At 39.9% G+C, this 24,456-nt stretch overlaps 1 protein-coding gene across 1 annotated transcript in view; it reads right to left on the bottom strand.

Moving 5' to 3' along the window:
* Positions 1-2,187: 2,187 nt before the first annotated feature.
* Positions 2,188-24,456, bottom strand: part of LOC122670902 (DEAD-box ATP-dependent RNA helicase 3, chloroplastic) — a 114,248-nt gene continuing 91,979 nt past the window's right edge. Inside the window, exons 6-10 of the mRNA XM_043867929.1 lie at positions 23,394-23,771; positions 5,726-5,869; positions 4,785-4,880; positions 3,743-4,023; positions 2,188-2,491 (exon numbers count right to left, since the gene is read on the bottom strand). Coding sequence (XP_043723864.1) covers positions 2,413-2,491; positions 3,743-4,023; positions 4,785-4,880; positions 5,726-5,869; positions 23,394-23,771 — 978 coding nt within the window. The 3' untranslated portion in view covers positions 2,188-2,412. The remainder of the gene's footprint in view (positions 2,492-3,742; positions 4,024-4,784; positions 4,881-5,725; positions 5,870-23,393; positions 23,772-24,456) is intronic.

Below are 24,456 nucleotides of genomic sequence, written 5' to 3'. Positions count from 1 at the left end.
TATTGTTCTGTAGATTCAGTAGATGAAGTGGAAGGAAAAACAATCAAACAGGGTATCTGGACAGAAAAAGACCAAGACATCAAGCGTCTAGCTATTTGGACCGACTCTTGACGTCGCTCGGTTGAGTGGCTGAAGAAAGAAAATTTCCATAGATGGCACCCAGGTCTTTCATCTTTTATATAATATAGTTTCCTTTTTTGAGTTTTTTTTTGAATCAGTTATTGTACGCAAGGCAAGGTTAATAGAGATGTAATTCGACCAGCACATGTTTTAGCCGATAAGGCTAGAATCACTAAGTCTGCTGACACTATTAATGGTGTTGAATCTGAACTTTGTATTTCCAACCCCCCAAAAAAAAACAAAAAAATAAAGAATCTGAAGTTTGTATCTTTTGTTAATTTCTAATGCTATTTTGGTATCATAAAAAAATGACAACTAAATATTACGTAATAAATAAATAAATAAGAGGATTACCAAATATGTTTGGGCAGCACTCCCCTATATTATGGTCTATAGATTAGATTACACAGAAGAGGGTGGGTCTTGGTGCAATGGTTAAAGTTGCACCATTGTGATCAAGAGGGTTCGAGTCTGAAAACAGTTTTTCTACAAAAGCAGAGGTAAAGTTACGTACATTATGATCCTCCCCAGATCCCATGCAGTGGCCGAAGTCTCGTACACTAGGTACGCCCTTTGGACTAGATTCACAGAACAGTGTTCGCTGCGTATTTCATCTACAAGCTTCCATAGAGGTTTCCACGACCCCAGATCAACATTCATTTAATGGGGACTATTACCAGAGATCACCAGGCAAATGGCAATTCACCGTCTTATGCCCCTGTTGACAGCGTTTGTGTTTTATAAGAGTGGTTCTAAATTAAAAATGATTTTCTGTGATTTCTTTTTGAGAGAGTGATTCTAAAGGGTAAAATGGCATTAGATATATGGAAGTGTTTCTGCACTTCTCCACCTCCACCTCCCACAGAGTCGGCAGTATCTCTAGAAAAGATTAATGGCATTGTAGCCAACAACGATAGAAGTAGGGAGGTGGTGAAGTTATTGCAGTGGAACATATAGTGTAAGAGGAGATCCCAGGTCTAGGTGACTAGATCGAAGAGGGAGGAAACACGTAAGCAATACATCACGCGGTGAACTTTGCATTATATGTCGTGATTGTCATGAAAAATCTCTTCATACTGTGTCTATTCTCATGGTTTTCAACGATTTTGCAATGGGAGAAGCTTTGGCAATAAGATCATCACTATTGGAGACTATATCGGAGGGTTATGATCATGTGCAATTGGAGTTCAATAATAAGAGCACCATCACTTATCTACCGCTTAACCTCCATCCTATTTTGAAAGATATTACTTATCTTTCCTCTTGTTTGAAGACATGTAATTTTCTTTTTGTTCGAAGGTAGATTAACAGCTTGGCTGACTCCTTGGCAAGGAAGGCCCTATCGGTGACATGTACGATAGTTTAGCCCATTTTCGATCCATGATTCTTGAAGTTATATAATCTTCAACCATGAGTTTTCACGTTAACAAATAAAATGCTATTACCAAAAAAAATAAGAAAAAAAAAAAAAACTTCATGTGGCTTCTTACCAAAAAAAAAAAAAAAAAACATTCTTCACGTGGTAACATATTAAAAATGGGAAGGAGCTGCAAGATGGGGGTGGGCTGCAATAGTACAACGTAATTTAAGGATTTTGAATTACCAAGAGAGAAAGATGTGAAAACTTATTTTTCAAGGGGAACACTCTCTAGAGAAAGAGGGGTGGGGGGAGGTAAGACCCTCCCTAGACCACAGTGGCAGTAACCTCGTGTGCTGGGTATGCCTTTTTTTTCTAAGAGTTTGAGTAAAAATAGATTGTCAAAATTTCCCAAAAATTAATTCAATGTTTGATTCCATGGGTTAGTCCTAATTCTAATAGTGGTGCCATTGACCACTCTGACAATTTTCTGAGATTTGATTTTGAGCTGGTTGAACGAGATGAGAAACCTTAAAAAACCAGTAAAGACGCTCAAAATGTCTCACAGTTTTTGGCGGCTGTGCATTTGCAGAGCTATGGTGGTTAGTGGTACATTTTGCAGAGGAACTCAGTTAACAGGGAGCTAAAATGACTAAAGAAGTTGGGGCCACTTTTTTTTTTGTCAAATTCAGATCCACCCTGCAGTTTTCAGGAATATGCCAAAATGAGAAGCCAAAGAACTTTACACCGAGAAAAATTAAGTGCTCTACATACAGGAGTCTTCAACAAGATTTGGCAAAACAAAGAGATTTACTACTCATAGTTCCATCTATCAAATTGCTGGGGACTCTTGAACAACCTGTGATTGGAAACAACATTCGTAGGCTGAACATCAGAGCTGTATGGCTGTTAAGGGAACAAATGGACAAACATGACTAGTAGGTTTGTTTATCGGGGCAGTCCGATGCCCTATGCCCAGATCGTCCACAGTTGAAACACGACCCTCCAAAGCTTCTGTTAATTCACAATTCAGCAGTCATAAGGTTTCACCTTTTTTGTAAAATGATGTAATAACAAATACATCTCCCACCTTTGGGATGTACTAATACACCTACATCTCATCTTTTAGGCTCATGTGTGCACACGGTAATATCCCTTTAGAATTTTGTGATTAAAAAGTCCCATGACTGAATTGAGCAATGGCACATCACATATTTCTTTTTCTTTATTTCCCTTTTTTAACTGTTTTTTTTTTGGGTAATGCCCTTTTTAAACTGTCAAGGGAAAAAATATTTAATTGCTAATGTGGCTATAAAATAGGGGAAAAAATCGGGAAGGGCAATAATGAAAAATTTTTGCTGACGTGGCTATAAAATAGGGGAAAAATTGAGAAGGGTAATAGTGAAAAAAAAAAGAACGAGAAATGCTGTTATGATAAAATCTGTTGAAAGGGAAAATTTTAGGAAGGTAAATAAATAAAAGAGAAAAAAGTATTGATTGGCTTTGGTCAATAGTCTTGGGACCTTTTAATAGAGCCATTACAAGATGAAAACCAGAACAAATATAGGAAAAATCCAATAAACAATAAGAGAATAGCAAGATCCTATAGACTAAACCAGGACAAAGATGTGGGACACGTTCGAGTACTTCAAACCCAAACTCCAGCTCCATCACCAAGAATGATAAAAAAAGCCTTCAGGTCCCCAAGGGCCACGGCCCTAAAAAGAACCCTTCACAGCCAAAATGAGTAAAACATATTGAATCATAAATATTACCCCTTGACCTCTAGTGACTATGATCTACAACTGTTTTTTGGGGGTAGGTGGAGGCTGGCCTTGGACAAAATAGCCCAACAGTACACAAAAAGGAAGTATCCAGATCTACTGTATTTTTCTACCAAAAAAAAATAAAAAATCTACTGTACTTAATCCATACTGTTGATCCACTTGGTTTTCTGATCAGATATGGATCCGTATGTTTTAATCAAAGATAAACCCAACCAGGAATTTGTATTGCCCAAAATATTTGCAGATCTGATTCAAACCTGTTTGGACTAACATATTTAATGCCCACAAAGCAAGAGTGATTTACGATCCAAATTCATCACTTCATTCCATTCTTCTTCTTCTTCTAAGGCAAAATAGAATAGGTCTCCCACACCCTTCCCCCCCCCAACACACACACACACACACACACAAGCACAAACAAAGCCGTATGTAGAAAATATGGGTGCCAGCATGTATCAGGTAAAAGATAGATGAATACCTTTCTCTACTCCCAAAAGGTGATGAACGATTTGATCGTCCACTACTGATTAAAGAATCATCATCTTTCCTTCTTGAGTTCCGAGACCAACTGTTGGCAGTTTTGTAGTTCTGGCCACTGTGCCGGAAAACATCCTCATCATCAGAGTCCCGAGCACCTTCCCAACCACGGGAGCCTCTAAATCCTCCCCTTCCCCTTGAACCTCCTCGGACACTGCGCTCTCTGTTAGAAAATCTACCATAATTATCACTAGGAGGGCCATCGTCTTGCAACACAGGCAACTGCAAAAACATGCATGAACGATAAACAAGACTTTTAGCTACCAACTTTTATTTTATGATAAACATAAACCATCAGTAATTTCATTCATACTGCAGCCAGAAGTGTTGTACTCGAAAGAATATTAAGGGAAGGGACAGTCCAAAAAACTCCTTGTTTGATCACAAACATCACACTTCAATGGAGAAGCCATATATGAGAAACAGTGGTTCCTGGATGCAATTGCAAAAGACTATTTAAGAAATGGCATTCAGAAACCACTACTCCATTGATTGAGAATGGAACAACTTTTAGAAGTCTCTTTTGCAAGATTGGCAGTTAAAACATGTTTAAAAGAACACGATAAATGATTTTATTTATTTATTTAAAATTTGCAGATTATATATATGGTTCACAAACTAGTAATCTATTAGAACATTTAGTCCCATTGTCCATTTACATATTAATAGAAATGAATAGAGAGGATTTTAGCTAATTCGTTCAATAGTCTAATCTAAATTAGTTTGGAACCTTTTCATTTCCCCTAAGATATTATTAATATTGTTGGACAATGCAAGGGTCACAAGTACCTTTACATATTTTCTGCTTATTAATTTCTGGTAGGGAAAAAGCTATACCCCAGCTTACTTATTGACTCATTGCCCACCCAAAAATGACAACATTTGTAAGAAAAGGAGGAATAAGAAACTTGAGAGAGAGAGAGAGAGAGAGAGAGAGAGAGAGAGAGAGAGAGAAGGGGGGGGGGGAATTCAGTTGGAGCAACCTTGGTGATCTTGGACACAGTATTTCCAGGAGGGGTCTGCTTATTAAGTAGCTCCTTGGCAATCGCTTCTGGCAGGTCAAAAACAGCTCCTTGAACCTGAAACCATAGGCATTTATGATACATGAGACCAATCAACCCGATCCATGGGCATAATTGAATAATTACATCAGGATGTCAAAGAGGATAAGATGATGCTAGCATGATGGACATGATAATGTCCTAACCTCTAATTTTTTTTAAATGGTGTAAGATGTGTGGCTCTAGAGAACTACAATAAGGGTTAACTATAAATTTCGGAATGAAATGGTGGAACTATTTAAGATAGTTAAGAGCAGTGGATCCATCTTTAATTCCATTAAATGACAACTTATTCTTGCCTTCCAACATTAGCTACTTCCAGGTTGTGCATCCAAAATACCCAAATGATTTGCCATTCAGATTTGAATGGCATTTTTCCAAATGCCAGATTTCCCTGCACCAGTTTGCTTGAAGACATACTCAGCAAAAACTTAGAGCTAATGTAAAGAGTGGATACAGCAGACCATTGGAGTGATCCTAGTGGAGGCTAATAACTCCAATCATTAAATAGGAGAATACATTTAACTGGGCTTAGATGTCTGGGTCATGTAGGAGCAACCTAGTATATGGGTAGCACCATGTACCACTTTAAGGAGAAGACATGGTTTGAAAAGTCCTGTAAATCAAATCTTTCCTTCGAGGTACAATGAGGTGAGCATTTCATAGCTAATTTTGGTAGAGTGAGAAGTACATTCTGCAAATACTTCTCTGCATGTTATTTATCTTTCTATGTTCCCTGAATAAAAATTAATTAATCATTTCTTTTTCTCCCGCTCCCCTGCCCCCAAAAAGAGTAGAGGAAGCTCAAAAATCCAGGTCGAAGGAAAGAATCATTTATAAATGCATTCATTCCGCATACACACCCTTTCATCTGCAATTAAGTATATCTTTCCAACTTCATCAGCAGCAGCAGGGTAAACATCAGAAAGAAATCCAGTGACAGTCCTTGCAGACAGGAACCCCCTAGAATAACCTGGATCACGTATAAATTGCAGCGTCACCCACCCCTGCACCACAATTGTACAATTTAGATTGAATGATAAGTTTTCCCATCAAGGTTACATAAAGGCACAAAAAAGATCAAAAGTTCAGTAAGTAGAAAGATCAGATGTTGGAAATTGGAACACATCATATTCCTAAGTAATCCAATGCTTTAAATGAAAAATAAGGCCTGAGAAGTACTGTAGACAAAAGCATCTAACAATGAGTTGGTATATTAACATGAATCTGAAAACAACCTTTTGGCTACTCCTACAGCTCAACAGGAGTAAAATGAAAAGTTTGAAAAGTGAGAAAGCGAGCTTCAACGGGATCTCCAAAACCAGTTGCACAATGATTCTGAAGTCTATGAACCAGAGGAGAAAGCAGTGCCCCGATGCAATGAATACAAAGTTAACTCAAAACTAGTTCCTATGCTTTCTGGGAAATGGTTTGTGGCCTTTTCCTTTTCTAATCAGTAAAAACCTCTGCAGCCTGAAAGATCCGAAAATTTCAATTCTAGTAGCAAACTGAAATGGCCATTGAACAATTTTTTCAAAGTGCAAGTCCCTGGAAAAAAATATTGTTATGATATGTACCACAGAGGTAATACTGTCCTGCGGGACATTAGTTGTTAGTCACAATAGGGGTAGTGTCCCTATTGTGATATAGGTTAGCTTAGTTAGTTGTTTAATTCTGGTGTAATATGGGTCCAAGGGTAAATCTGTCCGTGGGGGTATTCTTGTATGTGGGTTTTAGTCCCACATTGCTTAGTTGTAGTTTTGTCATATGATTTCAATATTATAAATGAAGGCTGGGCTATGATCACATTGATCAAGCCAATATTTACGGAATTCCACATGGCAGCAGTGCCAAAAATATTCCGGGGATATGGGAAGTAAAATTTTTTCGATTTTTTCTCTCTTCTTCGTCATTCTGCCCTAGAACCACCCACCGCCAGCCACAAACCACCCCTCCACCACTTCCACCACCTATCACCAGCCCCTTCACCACTTCCGCCAGCCACCAACAGCCACCGCCAGCTACCGCCGACCACCGCAGGCTCTCTCCCTTCCTCCTGCCACCTCCACAGGTCCCTCCCTCCTTTTTTCACCACCTCTACACACCTAGGGGGGGCCTTCCACCTTTTTTGAATTTTTTTTCAGCCCTTGGTGGTCAGTTGACTCCCACCAAGAGTTCGTTTTTCCCCCTCTACATGTTCTGATTTTTTTTGGGGATTTGTCTCTGCCAATTTTTCTCCAGCCACCATGCCTGACGAGTCCGAGATCACGACTGCTTCGACTGGTTCTGAAGATTCCAACCAGCGGGACTTCGTTCCCTTTCCGGTGAATCCCATAAAGTTGAATGGCAGCAATTATCTTCTGTGGTCTTGTTCCTGTTTATTTGCTATTGGTTCCCGTGGGCTCTCTGGTTATATAACGGGCACTAAGGTCAGGCCTACAGAGGCTGGATCGGCTCAAGATCGATGGATGAATTTCAATTCTTTTGGTGATGTCCTATTTGGTTAATTCCATGGACCAGACCATTGCTGGTCGTTATCTGCTCCTTGACACCGCTGCAAAAAATTTGGAAGATGGCTAATGACACATACTCTCAGCTTGGGAATGCAGCCCAATGCTATGAACTCCGTCAGAAGCTCCATACTACCAAGCAGCTGGAGTTGTCTCTGTCCCAATATTACAATGCCATGTGCACACTTTGGCAGGAATTGGATTTTTTGGGCACATTTAAGGCTTCCACGGATGTTGACACTACAGCCTTCACGAAGTGGGAGGATAGTTTACGGTTGTTTGATTTTTTGGCCGGCCTAAACATTGAATTTGATAATATCAGGTCCAATATTTTGAATCGGGATCCTCTTCCCTCTTTGGAGCAAGCCTACGCCATACTTTCGGTTGAGGACACGAGGCACACTGCCATGGTTCATCCTATCACTCAGGAACGATCAGCCCTTGTTTCTGGTTCTCAATCTTCTCGTGGAAATTCCTCTCATCCTCCTCCTACTGATCGGCCAACTAGTGATCGCCCCCTATTAAATGCGATCATTGTGGGAAGGATTGGCACACCAAGGACCGATGTTGGAAGCTTCATGGTCGTCCTATGGATACTCGTGGGCGTGGAGACGGGGGTTCCAATCGGCCCAGTTCCTCTCGTGCTAATCAGGCTGTTACTGAAGATCCATCTGAATAGTCTTTTTCCTCTGTGATGGCTGAGTTGCAAAATCTGTGGGATATGATGCATCGCTTGGACACATCTTCTTCGGCATCTGTATCTCCTTCCATGGCGGCTTTGGCTTTGTCTCTACCTGCTCCTTCCAATGCACCTTCCTCCACAGGTATTTCTTTTGGTGGGAATTGCACCTCGGTCATGCCTGATTATTGGGTTATTGACTCAGGGGAAACCGACCATATGATAGGTTCTTCCTCTGTTTTTACCACATATAATCCTCTTTCAGGCCAGTTAAAGGTTCAGGTTGCTGATGGGTCTCTTTCTTCTATTTCTGGGAAGGGATCCGTTCAGTCCACCTCCTCTCTCTCTTTCTTCTGTTTTACATGTTCCTAAGTTTACTACTAACTTGCTATCCATTAGTAGTCTAACTAAGGATTTAAACTGTAAAGTAATATTTTTTCCAACTCACTGTTTATTCAAGATTTGGAAACGGACAGTGCGATTGCATGTGGTAAGGTGGTTGGTGGTCTATACGTGCTTGAAAGTTCCCAGACAGCATTGACATTATAGCCGGCATCTTTTACTTTTGATTCTGCAGTGCTTGAGTTGAATAATTGGCATCATCGTTTGGGCCATCCCCCGATTGGGGTTTTATCTGCTTTATTTCCTAGTCTGGTGAAATAATGTAATAAACACAAATTTTCTTGTGATGCTTGCACTTTAGCAAAGCAAACTCGGAGTATTTTTCCTATTTCAGATAACAGAAGTTTGAGTCCTTTTGGTTTAATTCATTCTGATGTTTGGGGCCCTGCCCGTTGTGTTTCTACCTCTCATGGTTCGAGAACTCGCGAGATCTCGCCGAGTTTTTCGGTTTCGTGAGATAGCGAGTCGAGATGGGAGTCGGTTCCTAAAACTGCAAGATCTCGGCCAAGTCTCGATTGCCATTTCTCTGTTTTTTTAGTTATAAAATTTCAATATTTGGCCGAGATCTCGAGATCTCGGTATCGAGTTATATGGTTTTTTACCCAGTTTTCATGACCCAATGCCCATATGCCCATTTTTTTAAAAGAGAGCAATGTACAGAACTCGGAAATCTCGAGTTCTGTCCAAAGCTCTCTAAAGTTTAGAGAAAAATAGTCCAAGAGCTCTCTCTCTCTCTCAAATTTCTTCCTATTTCTCTCAAATCTTTGGTGGATTATGATGTTTGAAGTGAGATTCAAGTGGTAAAGTGAAGATTCAACTCCAAATCATCACCTATTTGTAGGATTTCAAAGGTATTTTCTAATTTTTCCCAAATCTATTTTTTTCAAAAAAATTTGTGTAATACTTGTTAGATTCATGTGGTTTTGATATATGTTAAACATCTTTGCCCGACCTATCACTTGATGGAGTCGGATTTATTTTTCAGTTATTAAATTTTTTATTATAATTTCTGGAAAAATAAATGATTTATTTGAAAAAAGAAAATGAAAAAAATAGGATGAATAGTGATTGTTTGAAAATGAATTTCATATATGTCAAACAACTTGGGATGCTCTACAGCCTCATGGATTAATTTTTTATTTTCACCCATTAAAAAAATTATTTTATTTTTCAGATTTAATAAATATATTATAAAAATTTATAAAATATATATAATATTAAGGAAAAATACTTGTTGCTTATGGAAAATTATGTACAACATATGTACATAATATTCAACTTGAAATGGTGTCAAATACATCATTACATTATATTTTTCTTATACTTTAAGTTATAAATATTTTAAAAAAAAATTCAAAATTTTATTTTTAGTTAAGAAATAAATACTAGGGTTAGGGGATAAATAAGAGAGTTATTTCATAGTTTTAGTTGCTTGACATTACGTTTAAGAGTTATGAATAGCATACTTTAAGTCTTGAATACCTTACTTTAAGTGATCCATGGTTATTAATACATGCTTTTTTATGTAACAGTGTAAAATATAAGACATTTTGTACACAATGTCTGATATAGCACGGCAACATAGAGTCCCCATGTCCGTAGACAAAAAGAAGTCCAAATGCAATTATTGTGGGAAGTTGCTATCTGGAGGAGCCACTAGGTTAAAGCAACACTTGTCTGGTACAGGCAAGGATGTTGTCTCATGCCCAAATGTTCCTGTTCAAGTGAAAGTGACAATGGCACAACACTTGAAAGGAGGAAGATTAAAGAAAGCTGAGAGGGAAAGAATGCAACAAGAGTTTGATGAGGCAGTACTAGAGAGGACTGGTGTATAGGTCCGTGGCGGAGATGATACTGACATTGGGCCTCCACCTGGTGAGTTTCAATCAGAGGCTGATTGGAGAATTTACCAGCAGACTTTGGCTGAGAGTAGACAAAGTTTTCATTTTGAGAATATAAGAACATATGAGCAAGCAAGAGGAGCTGGTGGATCTGGCTCAACTGTACCAGTGCAAGAAGATGAGAGGAGGAAAAGCACTGGGACAAGAAATATACCACGACCCCAAACCTGACCACGAGTACAAGCTCCAGATCCCATTTTTGAGCAGGATCCCACAACTTTTAGGCAACAAGATGCCTACCAGCCAACCATCCCGCAAATATTTGGTGGTAAACAAGAGGAAGCATGAAAAGCCTTTAGCAAGTTCATGCTTTACTATGGCATTCCAGCCAATGTAGCACAAGGAACATACTATAATGCATTCCTTGATGCTGCAGGGAGGGCTAATGCAGGATGGAAGGGACCTTCACCACATGAATTATACAATGTATATTTGCCTCAGGAGGTACAGGAGCTGAAAGATTACATTGATAGTTTGAAGCCAATGTGGGAGACATATGGGGTTACTCTTATGGCTGATGGATGGACTGGACCTACTAGACTATCTATCATAAATTTCATGGTGAGTTGCAATGAAAAGACTGTATTCTTGAAGTCCATCGATGCATCAAATAATGTAAAGGATGCATCATACTTGTATAAGGAGTTGAAGCAAGTGGTGGAGGAGGTAGGACCAAGGAACGTTATCCAAATTGTGACGGATAACGGTTCCAACTTTAAAAAGGCTGGAGAGAAGTTGATGAATAAGAAGAGTAAGAGGATCCGGCTCTTTTGGACCCCATGTGCAGCCCATTCTATTGATTTAATGCTAAAGGACATGGGGAAAAACACTTTGGTGGCGGGTGTGGTAAATAAGGCAAGACAAGTGACAACTTTTGTGTATAACCATTCTTATGCTTTAGCCTTATTGAGGGAGAAATGCAATGGAGATTTAGTGAGGCCTGGTGTCACTCGATTTGCCACCAATTACATTGCATTGAAGAGCTTTCAGACTAAGGCGATAGGTCTGAGGTCTATGTTTGCAAGTGATAAATGGTTTGGTTGGCAAGGTTCTAAGTTAGGAGATGCAAAGGCAGCACAACAGACCATTGCATGTGATGGATTTTAGAAGGACTTGGGGAAAGTGGTTGCCATATTAGAGCCAGTGGTGGCAGTACTGAGGATGGTTGATACAGAGAAGAAGCCTACCTTGGCCCACATTTGTTCTGCCATCCAAAAAATGAAGGAAATGGTTAGAGCTGCTATACCTCGAAGTGCAAAGTCCTACACTAACATCATTGATGAGCGGTGGGAGAAGCACTTGAGTCATCCATTGCATAAAGCTGGTGAGTTCAACATACTTTACACTTTAAATGTTATAACTTTTTTACATTTACATATTCAAAACCCAAAGGCATTAAGTCAGTAAAGTCACTAACAAATCATATTTGTGGTGTCTCCTTTACCAGCATACTATTTGAATCCAAAGTATCACTACTCCCATGATCTTGGGCTAGACATAGAATTGTTAGAGGCAGTTCAAATTGTTACTACAAAGTTAGAGCTCAATCCAAAGACACAATCTGCTTGCAATGATGAGGTGAGAGTATGAGACTTTGGTACTTTGGTAGTTAGTTTATGAATGTAATTACTAAATAGGAAATACTAATTCCTCAAATTGAAATTAGATCAAATACTTTAGAGGGCCTCGGCAAGTTTCGGTCGACAAGCTGCGGTGGAGGGTGAGCGAGTCGGACTACGGTAAGTGGCATGATATTACATATTTACATTTATGAATTATAATTTTCTCTCTTTAGAATGTACATATTCTTACTATTCTATATATGTAATGCAGCCGACTGGTGGGTGCTTTATGGTACAAGTGCACCCAACCTAAGGAAGGTAGCAGTGAGAGTGCTCTCACAAACTTGTTCATCCTCCGGATGTGAGCGTAACTGGAGTACATTCTCATTGATACATTCAAAGAAGCGGAACAGGTTGGGTAGCGAATGACTGGAGCAGCTTGTGTATGTGCACTACAATATGAGATTAAGGATGAGGCACATACGTGAAGGAATTGAGGCCAATGATAAAGAACCCATTGAACTGTCCAACATTTTCCAAGAGGACTCTGATGACGATGAGGATCCCCTATTCCAGTGGGTGAGGGATCGTGGTACACCTGATATGGATCAGCCTGGGGGTAGGCCCGACCCCACCATTGCGTCTGTAACCGGCACTGATGTTGAGGATTATATGTCGTCGCAAGAGGGGCGTGCACATGCAGAGTCACCGAAACCTTTTGAGCCTGCTGTGGGAAGTCCTGCTGCTGATGATGATGGTAGTGGTGATGGTGATGGTGGTGGTGGTGGTGGTCGTGGCATGCCGAGTGGCGGTTATTATGATGATCGTCATAAGGGGATGCGCGAGTAGTACCAGTATGAGGTGGGAACGCAGGGGGACCCTGTGCGTTTCACCGGTGAGTCTCAGTTTACACATGCCACTCAAGATCAAGACCATGGTGGCCACCCTAAAACATACAAAAGAAAGAAGGGTCGCCAACACTCACATCAGTCAGATGCTCAAGATGATGACAACAGTATGAACACCATGCTTGCAAGTTTCGGAAGCATGAGTATAGATACTACAAGTGAGCATCAGTCATGGCAATCATCTCAGCATCATCATGGCTATGACTATAGCCAGGAGAGCACCAGTTCTGATTATAGTGCCTATGGTCAGTATGGGCAATCAGCAGCTGAGTATGATAGACAAAGCTCTGGGTCAGGTTTTGGGTACATATTCCCAGTCCCTAACCAGCCATACATGCCTCAAACTCAATATGACAGTAGCAGTGGATCTGACACTTCATACCAACAGCCTCTCATGTACCCTAAGATAGGGAGATTGGTATATGTTGATGAGAAGACTTATATGGCAGCTGTGTCACACTATGTGCAACACTATAGCAATTCCATGACATGGGAATTCTTTGTGGATCAATTTGGGGATGAATTTATTACTGAATCATATTTTATGTAACAAATTCAGTGAACATTGATGTAATGTACTTTTTATTTGAATGTTTTGATTGATAATTTGATATGTACTAATTAGAATGTTTTGAATGCTAAATTTGCTAAGTTTTACTAAATTATATGTAGAGTAGGTTGTTTTAGACTTTTAGTACGACTCGTCGCCTACCAACCTATGGTCCAAAGTAAAACTCATATTTGGACTTGTTTTTTGGCAAATCTGGGCATGCCATTGTGTTTAAATGGCCTGAAATAGGCTGGATACCAAGTTTCAAACCCAAAATATGTGTAAAACCCACCGAGTTGGGGGTCCGAGTAAAAAATAAAATAAAATTGCACCAACTCGCCGAGATCTCGACTCGACTCGGTTTCTGGCTTGGCCGAGATGCCACCGAGACCCGAGTCTTAGAACCTTGCTACCTCTGGGTTTAGATGGTTCGTCACATTTATCGATTGTTTTAGCCAGATGACTTGGGTATATTTGATGCATAGCAAGAGTGATGTGTTCAATTGTTTTATGTTATTCCACAAAATGGTCCAGATGCAGTTTGATGCCAAGGTGAAGATTCTTCGCTCAGATAATGGCAAGGAATATATGGATGGTGCTTTCCGTTCCTATTTGGACAGCCATGGGATCATACACCAGATTTCTTGTGTTGACACTCCCGCTCAAAATGGAGTGGCTGAATGTAAGAACAAACAACTACTGGAGGTGGCTCGTTCCTTTATGTTTACCATGTCTGTCCCTCCTCGTTTCTGGGGTGATGCGGTGCTTATAGCTACTTACCTCATCAATCGACTTCCATCTCGGGTCTTGGGTGGCCGCTGTCCCTTGGATATGTTGGTTGGCAAATCCACCTTTGTGGTGCCCCCAAGAGTGTTTGGTTGTGTTGTGTTTGCATGGAATCACCACGTCCATGGTAAGCTTGATCCCAGAGGATTACGGTACTTCTTTCTTGGTTACTCACCGACTCAGAAGGGCTATAAATGCTACCATCCTCCTACCAGAAAGGTGTTGGTCACCATGGATGTTGTCTTTCGAGAGTCGGAGGCTTACTTTCCACCGCCGGTACCTCTATAGGGGGAGACTCAAAGTAATGAAGAGGTCCCGCTGATTGCTCCTTTAGACGTTGAGATACCAACCATTAAAGATGTTTCTATTGAACTAGAGGATGGAGTTACAAGTCAAGAACAGGAAGTGGGACAGATTGAGCAACAGGTGCAGGGGGAGAGACTTGAAGCAGAAATACACTCGGGGAACTGATTTTCCTACAGATGGTCGTCGGTACAAAGAGAAAGAAACCACCACTGCTGCACCACCTACGCAACCGGCATCTATTCCTACTCCAAATCTTGCCCCTAGTCATACTTCGGGTAAGCCCTCTCTTGATCCTAGTCTTGATTTACCCATTGCTGTTCGCAAACAAAAAAGAAGTTGCACTCAGCATCCTATCTCAAACTTTGTATCCTACAACTCTCTAACTCCTGCCTTGCATGCTTTCATATACTCTTTGTCCTCTATCTCTATACCTAACACTTGGCAGGAAGCAATAGCTAAACCAAAATGGAAGGAGGCAATGAATGAAGAAATGCTTGCCCATGCGAAAAATCAGACCTGGGATTTGGTAAGTTCTCCACATGGGAAGAGGCCTGTTGGTTGTAAATGAGTCTTTGTTGTGAAGCACAAGGCTGATGGTTCTATGGAGAGATACAAGGCGAGATTGGTCGCCAAAGGGTTCACTCAAACCCAAGGAATCGATTATCAAGAGACTTTTGCTCTTGTAGCGAAGATGAATACTGTACGGGTCATCATTTCTTGTGCTGTAAATCAAGGATGGGAACTCCAACAGCTCGATGTGAAGAATGCCTTCCTACATGGAGACTTGGAAGAAGATGTTTACATGGAGGTACCCCTAGGTTTTACCTCTTTAGAGACTCGGGGGAAAGTGTGCAAGTTAAAGAAGGCCCTGTATGGTCTGAAGCAGTCCCCAAGGGCTTGGATTGGCTGATTCCACAAGGCTATGATCGCATATGGGTATAAGCAGAGTAATGCAGACCACACATTGTTTGTTAAGAGAGTAGGACAGCAAGTTACCCTATTGAATGTCTATGTTGATGACATAGTAATTACAGGCAGTGATGCACATGAGATTCAGAAGCTGAAAGCTTATTTGGGCACGGAGTTTGAAGTCAAAGATTTGGGCAAATTGAGGTACTTCCTAGGGATTGAGGTTGCTTATTCAGCTAAGGGCATATCTCTCTCTCAAAGGAAATATACCTTGGATTTATTGAAAGAAACAGGGATGCTTGGGTATAAACCAACAGATACCCCTCTGGAGCCCAACACACATTTGAAGAGTAAGGAAGGTGAGCCAGTGGACAAAGGCAACTATCAGAGATTAGTGGGTTAATTGATTTACCTCTCACATACCCGGCCAAATATCACATTTGCTGTAAGCCTTGTCAGCCAATACATGCATGATCCTCACTCTTCTGACTTGGAAGCAACATACAAAATTCTCCGTTACCTCAAGTCAGCTCCGGGGAAAGGAGTATTGTTCTCTCCACACAGCCATCTCCGGATAGAAGCGTACACTAATGCAGATTGGGCTGGCAGTCCTGATGATAGGAAGTCCACATCTGGATATTGCACATTTGTTGGAGGTAACCTAACTACTTGGAGTAGCAAAAAACAAGCTGTTGTGGCTCGATCTAGTGCTGAAGCTGAATTCCGAGCTATGGCACAGGGTATTTGTAAGTTTCTTTGGCTCAAAGGGCTTCTTCAAGATTTGGGGATGAGTGGATCTTCCTATGCGACTCTACTGTGACAGCAAGTCAGCAATCAGCATTGCTCACAACCCGGTCCAACATGATCGGACCAAACATGTTGAGATTGACCGGCACTTCATCAAAGAGAAGCTGGAACAAGGAATTATTTGTATTCCATTGATTCAGTATAGTGAACAGTTGGCTGATATCCTCACCAAAGGAATCAGTACACAATTGTGTTTTTCTATTATTAGCAAGTTGGGCATGTTTGATATGTATGCACCAACTTGAGACTTGAGAAGGAGTGTTGTAATATGGGTCCAAGGGTAAATCTGTCCCTGGTGGTATTCTTGTATGTGGATTTTAGTCCCACATTGCTTAGTTGTAGTTTTGTCATATGATTTCAATATTATAAATAAAGGCTGGGCTATGATCACATTGATCAAGCCAGTATTCACGGAATTCCACATTCTTTTATTCCTCTTGTAATTAGACATTGACTCTTCGTAGGATTTCTACTAAGAGTCCAATGCCAAGTTATAACTGAAGCTGCAGGGTACCACGATAGACTAAGTGTGAGCCAGTTTAGGAGCACCTTTTCTGATAGGATCAAGGAGGGTCTACAATATGACGCAGTAGCTAGGAGCCTACTACAAGCTGTCAAGGAATAACATCCCTTTTGGGAAAAGGATGGTCTGCTCTACACCAAGGGGAATAATTTTCTCGTCCCAAGGTGGGAAACTGAGTCTACCATGGTTCAGCGATCTTCTCCCATCGTCTCTTCTTCTGCTCTAGTCTTCAAGCTTGATAACTGACTGGTTGTTGATTTGTCCTCTGTTACATGGTATCAGAGCATTATCAATAATCAGTCTCTACATTAGATTCTGGTTTTGAAAGTCTCAGAGGTCTTTGTTTGTGGGTTGCAGCAACCTATGCTGTATGATATCTATTTCTGGCCCTTGGTATCAGAGCATTATCAATAATCAGTCTCTACATTAGATTCTGGTTTTGAAAGTCTAAGAGGTCTTTGTTTGTGGGTTGCAGCAACCTATGCTGTCTAATATCTATTTCTGGCCCTAATTGATGGTGATATGATGATAAACTAGGGTCTCTACTATCTATATCTTGCTTTCCATGGAGTGATCTATCTATAATATCAAATTTTGTGCATGTATAGGCTGGTGGCAAGTTCTGGAATATTTGTTTTTGAAGATATCATGATCTCACATTACTTTATATCAGGTCAGCAGAATCCTCTCAGCTTTTAGGGGTTTAATGACCCTACTTGAAGGTTCACTTGACCTTGGTTTTGGGAGAATCAGAGGTGCTGATCTTCTGTAATTATATTTCTCCTCCAGCCTATGCGATACCCTGTTTTGGGAAGATTTTTCAGAAACTTTAATTCTGAAATTACTTTGGATCTGACCAGCAGATCTCTAGGGAATTTTAAGGCCTATTTGCCCTTCATTAATAGCTCCCTTGATCCAGGTTTAGAGCCAATTAGAGCTCCGGATTTTTTGGTAATCTCTTTTCTCCATACATGCCTGCGATACTCTGTTTTGGGCTGTTCTTTCATAGCATTGATTTCTGCAATAACTACAGATCTGTCCATCAGATCATTCTGAGTTTTTAGGGCTTTCTTCCTTATTTATTGTGGATCCTTTGATCCTAACCAGATCTTGCTACTATTAATTTTCACCCAAAATTCTGGGCTGATACAAGGTTTTTCTGGCTATTTTGTACTGCTGTTTGGTAAGTTCTTATCGGATCAGGTGCTGCCTTGTGGGGTTTGTAACCTCTCCCACTAAATTACATCTCTCCAGGCTTGGAGCTCTCTCATCTCAGAGGTTGCATACCTCCCTCCGTATTACAAGGCATATTTGCTGGCCAGCTTTGGTATTGTTTCAGTTTGTGCATGATAGCTGATCCCAAATCTATCTCGGACAATGTCAATGTCCAGATCACCACTATCAAACTCAATGGAGTTGCTAATTATTTGCTATGGGCTCAGGCAATTAAGGTTTATATTAATGTCAAAAGGAAGTTGAAGTACTTGCAATTTGAACCTCCTCCTACCGATTCCAAAGAACCTTTTGATGTGAAAGCTTATGAGGAGTGGATGTGTGAGAATGACACCCTTCTCATATGGTTGTGGAACAATATGGACCCTGCTATTGCAGCCAATGTCATGTTCCACACCACTGCAAAAGGAGTGTAGGATGACTTGAAGCAAACCTTCTCCCAAGAGAAGAACATATCTCATATTTATGATTTATATGATAAAATTGTTAACTTCAAGCAAGGGAGAGGTCTTTGAATGTGTACTTCAGTGCTTTCAAGGGTATGACATAGGACCTCAATATTTATCAATCTCTTACTACTAATTGGAAGAATTGAAAATTCAGCAGGAGGAATTTCACGTTGCATAGTTTATGTCTGGATTAAATTCTATCAGTCTGTTAAAAGCTAGTTGCTTGCTAGGGAGAAGGTGCCTTCACTTAATGAGTCCTTTGCACATCTTCAATGCATAGTTACTTCTTCCAGAGCTGACAGCTCACTCCCTCCTTAGGACAATTCTGAATTTGTTGTTGGCCATGGTCGAGGATCTACTATCTCTAGAAGAGAGCATGGCTCATGGGGAGGTCGTGGTCGTGGTGGTCACAATACAAGTGGACAATAAGGCGACCATCCTACTAGACACTGATCATTTTGTGGGAACCCCAATTATACAATTGATACATGTTGGGCTAGTTGACCAGAGTGGGCTTTACAATTAGCTAATACCACTGTGTTTGAGGGTAATACTGCAAAGGTGTCTTTTGGCGACACCAATATTGTGTCCTCATCTAGAGCTCCTTCATTAGGTCCTATGTCTAGAGATGACTACAATCGGTTACTCAAACTTCCCCAAAATCTTCAAACATCCACTGACGATTCCTCATCCACAGCCACTCTGGCCCACAGGTGTACATCTGCACTTCTTACTATTACATCCTCCACTCCTTGGATAATTGATTAAGGTGTGTCTACCCATGACTAGTCAGAATTTTTTCTTCTTTGTCCAAAGCTTCTAATCCTCCACTTGTAATTCTTGCTAATCGATCCTCTACTCATGCGACTGGTCATGGCCCACACAGGTAATTCTTTGTCCTCTGTCTTTCATGTACCGCAGTTACCTTTAAGTCTTTTATCCGTTAGTCAACTTACTAAATCTTTTAACTATTCTGTCACCTTCTATCCTTCTTGCTGTGTTTTTCAAGATCTTCAGACAAGGAGGACGATTGATGGCGGGATTGAGTAGGCTAGACTCTATTACTTGAATTGCACTAGCCTTCAACTGTTGTTACTGGTACTTCTGGTGGCCTTTCCCTACTCAGTGGCATTATAAGTTGGGCCATCTATCATTATCCAAACTTCAACATATAAATCCTAGTTGCAAATCAGTGTCTCAGGTTGAGTGTGAGGCGTGTAAACTTGAGAAGCATCATCGGTCATCTTTTCCTTCTCGTAGCATGTCTAGAAGTCCCTTTTTATTTTCCCAAGTACATTCTGATATTTGGGGTCCTTGTCGTGTCAAAAATAGGTTAAGAGTTTTATATTTTGTCATTTTTGTTGACAATCATTCTCGATTGATATGGGTGTATTAATTGAAAGATTGTTTAGAGTTTCTTTCTGTTTTTAAAGATTTTTATAATGAAATAAAGACTCAATTTGATGCTTCTATCAACGTTTTCCGGTCTGATAATGCTCTTGAATATACGCAACGTGAGATCTCGTTTTTTGCTCTCATAGTATGATTCATTAAATGAGTTGTTCTTAACTTCTTATACACCCCAATAGAATGGGGTTGTAGAATGAAATAATAGACATTTTTGGTGTGATGCTGTACTTACCTCATGTTATTTGATTAACCGAATGCCTTCATCCATTCTCAGTAACCATTCACCTTTGTCTATATTGTTTCCAAATTCACCCTTGTTTTCTTTACTGCGTCGAGTTTTTGGATGTGTGTGCTTTGTTCATAATTTGCAACCTTAAGTTGGAAAATTGTCTCCCAGGGCTACCAAATGTATTTTCATTGGCTACTCACGCACTCAGAAAGGGTAATTCTTACTTGTATCCCTCTTGTAATTAGGCATTGACTCTTCTGTGGATTTCTACTAAGAGTTCAATTGCCAAGTTATAAATAAAGCTGCAAGGTACCACCATAGACTAAGCTGAGTCTATAGTGGTTCAACAATCTTCTCCCATCATCTCTTCTTCTCTAGTCTTCAAGCTTGACTACTGACTGGTTGTTGATCTGTCCTCTGTTACAGGTATATCATTGTACCCAAGAGATTTTTGGGCTGGACAGCACAAATGCCCGGTTCGAGTCTTGAGAGCGACCACTTGGTGCAAAAATGTCAAAGGTTAGGATCAACTCCAACCTCACCCTTCCCAGGTCCCCGCATAGGCGGGACCAGCACTGGGTAATGGCCTTATGTTATGGTTCAAGTTGACAGTAAGAAAATTAGAAACTTACAACCAAAAAGGAAAGAACACAAAATTAGAAAGTGCTCAAAATAGGAAACTACTTGCCTAACAAGGACTTACTAAAACAAACTTGCTTGCTTGCCAAGCAAATAACATAAGAAATAAAAATAGAAGCAAATCAGTCTTCTAGAAGCTGTAGGCTGATCTCCCCTTCTAGCAGCTGCCTTGGTTTTGCAATAAGACAGGTGACAAATTTGATCTTCAACTTGGTTCTTCTAGAAGGACTGGGCTGGACCAACCTAAACCACGCTCGGTTGGACCAGCTGCTGGTCCTTGTGCTTCTTCCTCCTACGGCATCGTAGCCCAGTGAAGGGATCTACATAAATGATATTGCACAAATACAGTACAAGCTGTGGGGTATTAGACTCTAAAGGGGTTAGGATTCAGTGGCCCTTTTGGTTGGTTAACAAAATAAAATTTTCTTATCTTTGTCACTTCATTTGGATATTTTGGTTCAACTTTTCGGTACATGTAACTTAATAAAATTTAATTACTAACATAGGAGGTGGCACAAATGTAATTTAATAAATTGGAAGAGTGGCATTAATTTAAACTAATACCCAACAGAGAAGGTTAACATAGAAGGATAGCAGGAATGTAATTCAGTGACTAACATAAAGAGTGTCATGAATGTAATTTAGTAACTGAAAAAATAGAAGGGCAGCACAAAAGTAATTTAATAACTAACATAGGAGGGTCATATGAATGTAATTTGATGAAAATGTAAGGTGACATGAACAAGGCCTGTATATGATTATTGGGGCTCAGTTGATGCCAACTTACTTAAAAAATGGGTCTGGACTAATTTTGGCCAAATTACCTTCAGGCCTGGAGAAACCAAAAATTTCTCCCGGAAAACCCAAAAGATACAGAAAATAGACAATATGTTACAACTCCCCAAAACAAAAAATAAAATTCCAGTGAAAATTTCCTTAAACAAAACCAATACTGACATCTATGTTATGAGGTCCAATATGGTAGAGGTTGGAAGAAAGGTAAGAAGTCTCATATGGATTTGGTTGATGGAACAATCTTAATATGCATAATCTTCTTCATTATTTATTTATTCATTTTTTTAAAGGTTTTGGAAATATGAATGGCTCAGGTCTGCCGGTCTAGTAATCTTTGTGAAAGATACCCGAGATTGCATAAATAGATGAACAATGAGGACATTATTTTTTTTAAGGTAATTCTAAGGAGGTCTTGTTTCTAATCTGTGTTTTCACCTCCACTGTCAAAATGAGCACTGAAGGGCAAAGGCTTTGGAAGAATGGGGCATTGTGGACCTACATGGTTAAGGATGGTGGTGTCATGGGGTGGGGGTAAAACAGGGCCCTTCCTTGCCCCAGCTCCAGTAAGAGTTTGGTACATAAATTAACAGGTTAAAGGTAGGATGGTATGCTAAAACCCCAGGACCCACCTGAAGGCTTTGGAAGAATGGAGCATTGTGGACCTACACGGTTAAGGATGGTGGTGTCATGGGGTGGGGTAAAACAGAACCATAATCCTTTCACTTACAAAATTGGTACATGAATTAAGTTCTTGAAGGATAGGAGTAGGGGACAGATACGTATTTTGTGGAGATTGATTCCATTAGCAATTGCATGGGGCCTGCAGGAAGAAATAAACATCAAGTGTTTTGGGGATAAACCCTTATTATCTGTTGGCAGACATATGTTACTGTGTATTAGATTGGGTATAGAGATGTAGCATGCGCTACCAAAAAAATTTCATATGAGTGAGCAAAACTTCTCTGGGTTCTGATTGGTGTGATTGCTGATGAATGATCCTTCACCTTGTAAATTTTGTATTTTGGTACTTCCCAACTGTTACACACACACACACAGATTTCTTCCGCATATATATTAGTTTGTGAAGAAACCAACCTGCAGTAATAGAGTGTGCCATCGGTTTTGGTTCTAAGAATTCAGAGATGAAATAGATGAGTAAATACATTTCAATCTGCAGAATCTTTAGCTACTCAATACTTTAGGCAAATCTACAAATTTATCAAATGAGGACACTCACCCATATTTCAATGGATTAGCTGTCACTGACAATTTTAATTACTCTTACTATACAAGACATGGAAAATGTTAACAGTATCAAAGACTCAAAAGTCCTAGAACCAGAAACCACGCAAGTAGAGGAGGAGGAAGAAGGGAAGAAGAACGGGAAGAGAAGAGGCTCACCTTATCTGAGCAGTATTTTTATTTATAAAACTTAAAGTGAGAAACATAAGTAATCCTGTTTAAGTAAATAAGCAAATAACATAAGAGACTTAAACTTAAACCCTACGGTAGACAGTAAGAACAGTATAGCAACTCTAACAGAAAAGAAAGTTTCCACAAAGGGAAAATATCAACTATTATTAAATAATACAAGTGACTGGAATACATTAGAACCTGTATCAAACATTTCCCAGTTAAAATTCTAATGACTGCTTAACATTGTTTATATACATAGTTTTGATTTTTGAATGAATTTTCCTTACCAATCCTTAGTCGATTAAAAGATAGTTTTGAACGAATTTTCCCTACCAATCAATAGTCGATTGAAAGATTTAAGACTTTTCAACTGAGTTGGATTACACATGTCCCCCCCCCCCTCTCCTTTATTTTCTATTTCAAGGTATGAAGTTCTGATGACCAATTAAGATACTAATGCATAACAGAGATGATGTTTTTAGGATAGAACATAATACGTAAATGGTCTATCACTTACCTGCTCATGAGTTATAAGAGACCTAGATGAGGGGGGCTGGGAAAAACCACTCAAGTATGCCAGAGCCGCAGCAAGAGCACCTGTTCCTCGTTCTTCAATCAATTTTTCTGCAGTTGGGATGAAAAACTCTAGAGATCCTGGATGAACCCCATTTAGAGTAGCTACAACTTGCTCAGCAGAAGAGACTAAAACTTCTTCAATTGCTGGGGGACTGATAAACTCAAAATGGCAGCCCACATCACGTTCAAGGGATTTTACAGTTCTCCTCTGGCTACTAGTAAACATCAGAATAGCAGTACCTTCCTTTCCAGCACGCCCTGTGCGACCAGAACGATGAACAAAAGTTTCCGGATCATTGGGAAGCTCATAGTGGATAACCTGGATAGATGAAAAACGAGAAAAGAGGGTCACAAGCTTCTCGCATACAAAATATGAGTTGCACTAAAAAGTCTAGAAATGTAAAGTCCTCAAATATTTTAAATAAACAATATATCCAAAATATTCAATCAAAGAAACACAATGAAAAGTCCTTATGGTTTCTCCTTCAAACCTACTTCAACAGGAAGTCAGCCACAACTACAAAGAACACATGTCTCCCATCATATGTGAACTTCCCAACAAGTGTTCGCAATTAGGCAGAGGATAGGGAGAGTCATCAGTTTATACAGAAGTTAGTCAAAACTATGAAGAACACATGTTTCCCATCACACGTGAACTTCCCAATGAGTGTTTGCAAGTAAGCAGAGGATACAGAGAGTCATCTGTTTACCTTCGTAAAACAGGAATCCTGTCCACTAATTTCTCATTTAAGAACTACCTGAATCTCCCTAGGCATAGAAGAAAATGGTTTTGTTGATTTTTCAGAGGACTATCTACCTCTATTTTGTTTTCTTAAAATAGCCTATCACTAATGTCCTTTTATCACATGAAGACAAATAAATCATGTAGGCCAAAGTGAAGGAATATTGATGGTTTTGTGAAAAGAGAGGAGTCCTAGTAGCACCAGGAGTGCTTAAACTACATTTATGATTTAGGGAAAGGGCAGCGAACAAATGGAATATAT

The sequence above is a fragment of the Telopea speciosissima genome, chromosome 8 (genome assembly GCF_018873765.1).
Source record: "Telopea speciosissima isolate NSW1024214 ecotype Mountain lineage chromosome 8, Tspe_v1, whole genome shotgun sequence".
NCBI lineage: Eukaryota > Viridiplantae > Streptophyta > Magnoliopsida > Proteales > Proteaceae > Telopea > Telopea speciosissima.
This window is presented reverse-complemented; position numbering and strand designations above follow the sequence as displayed.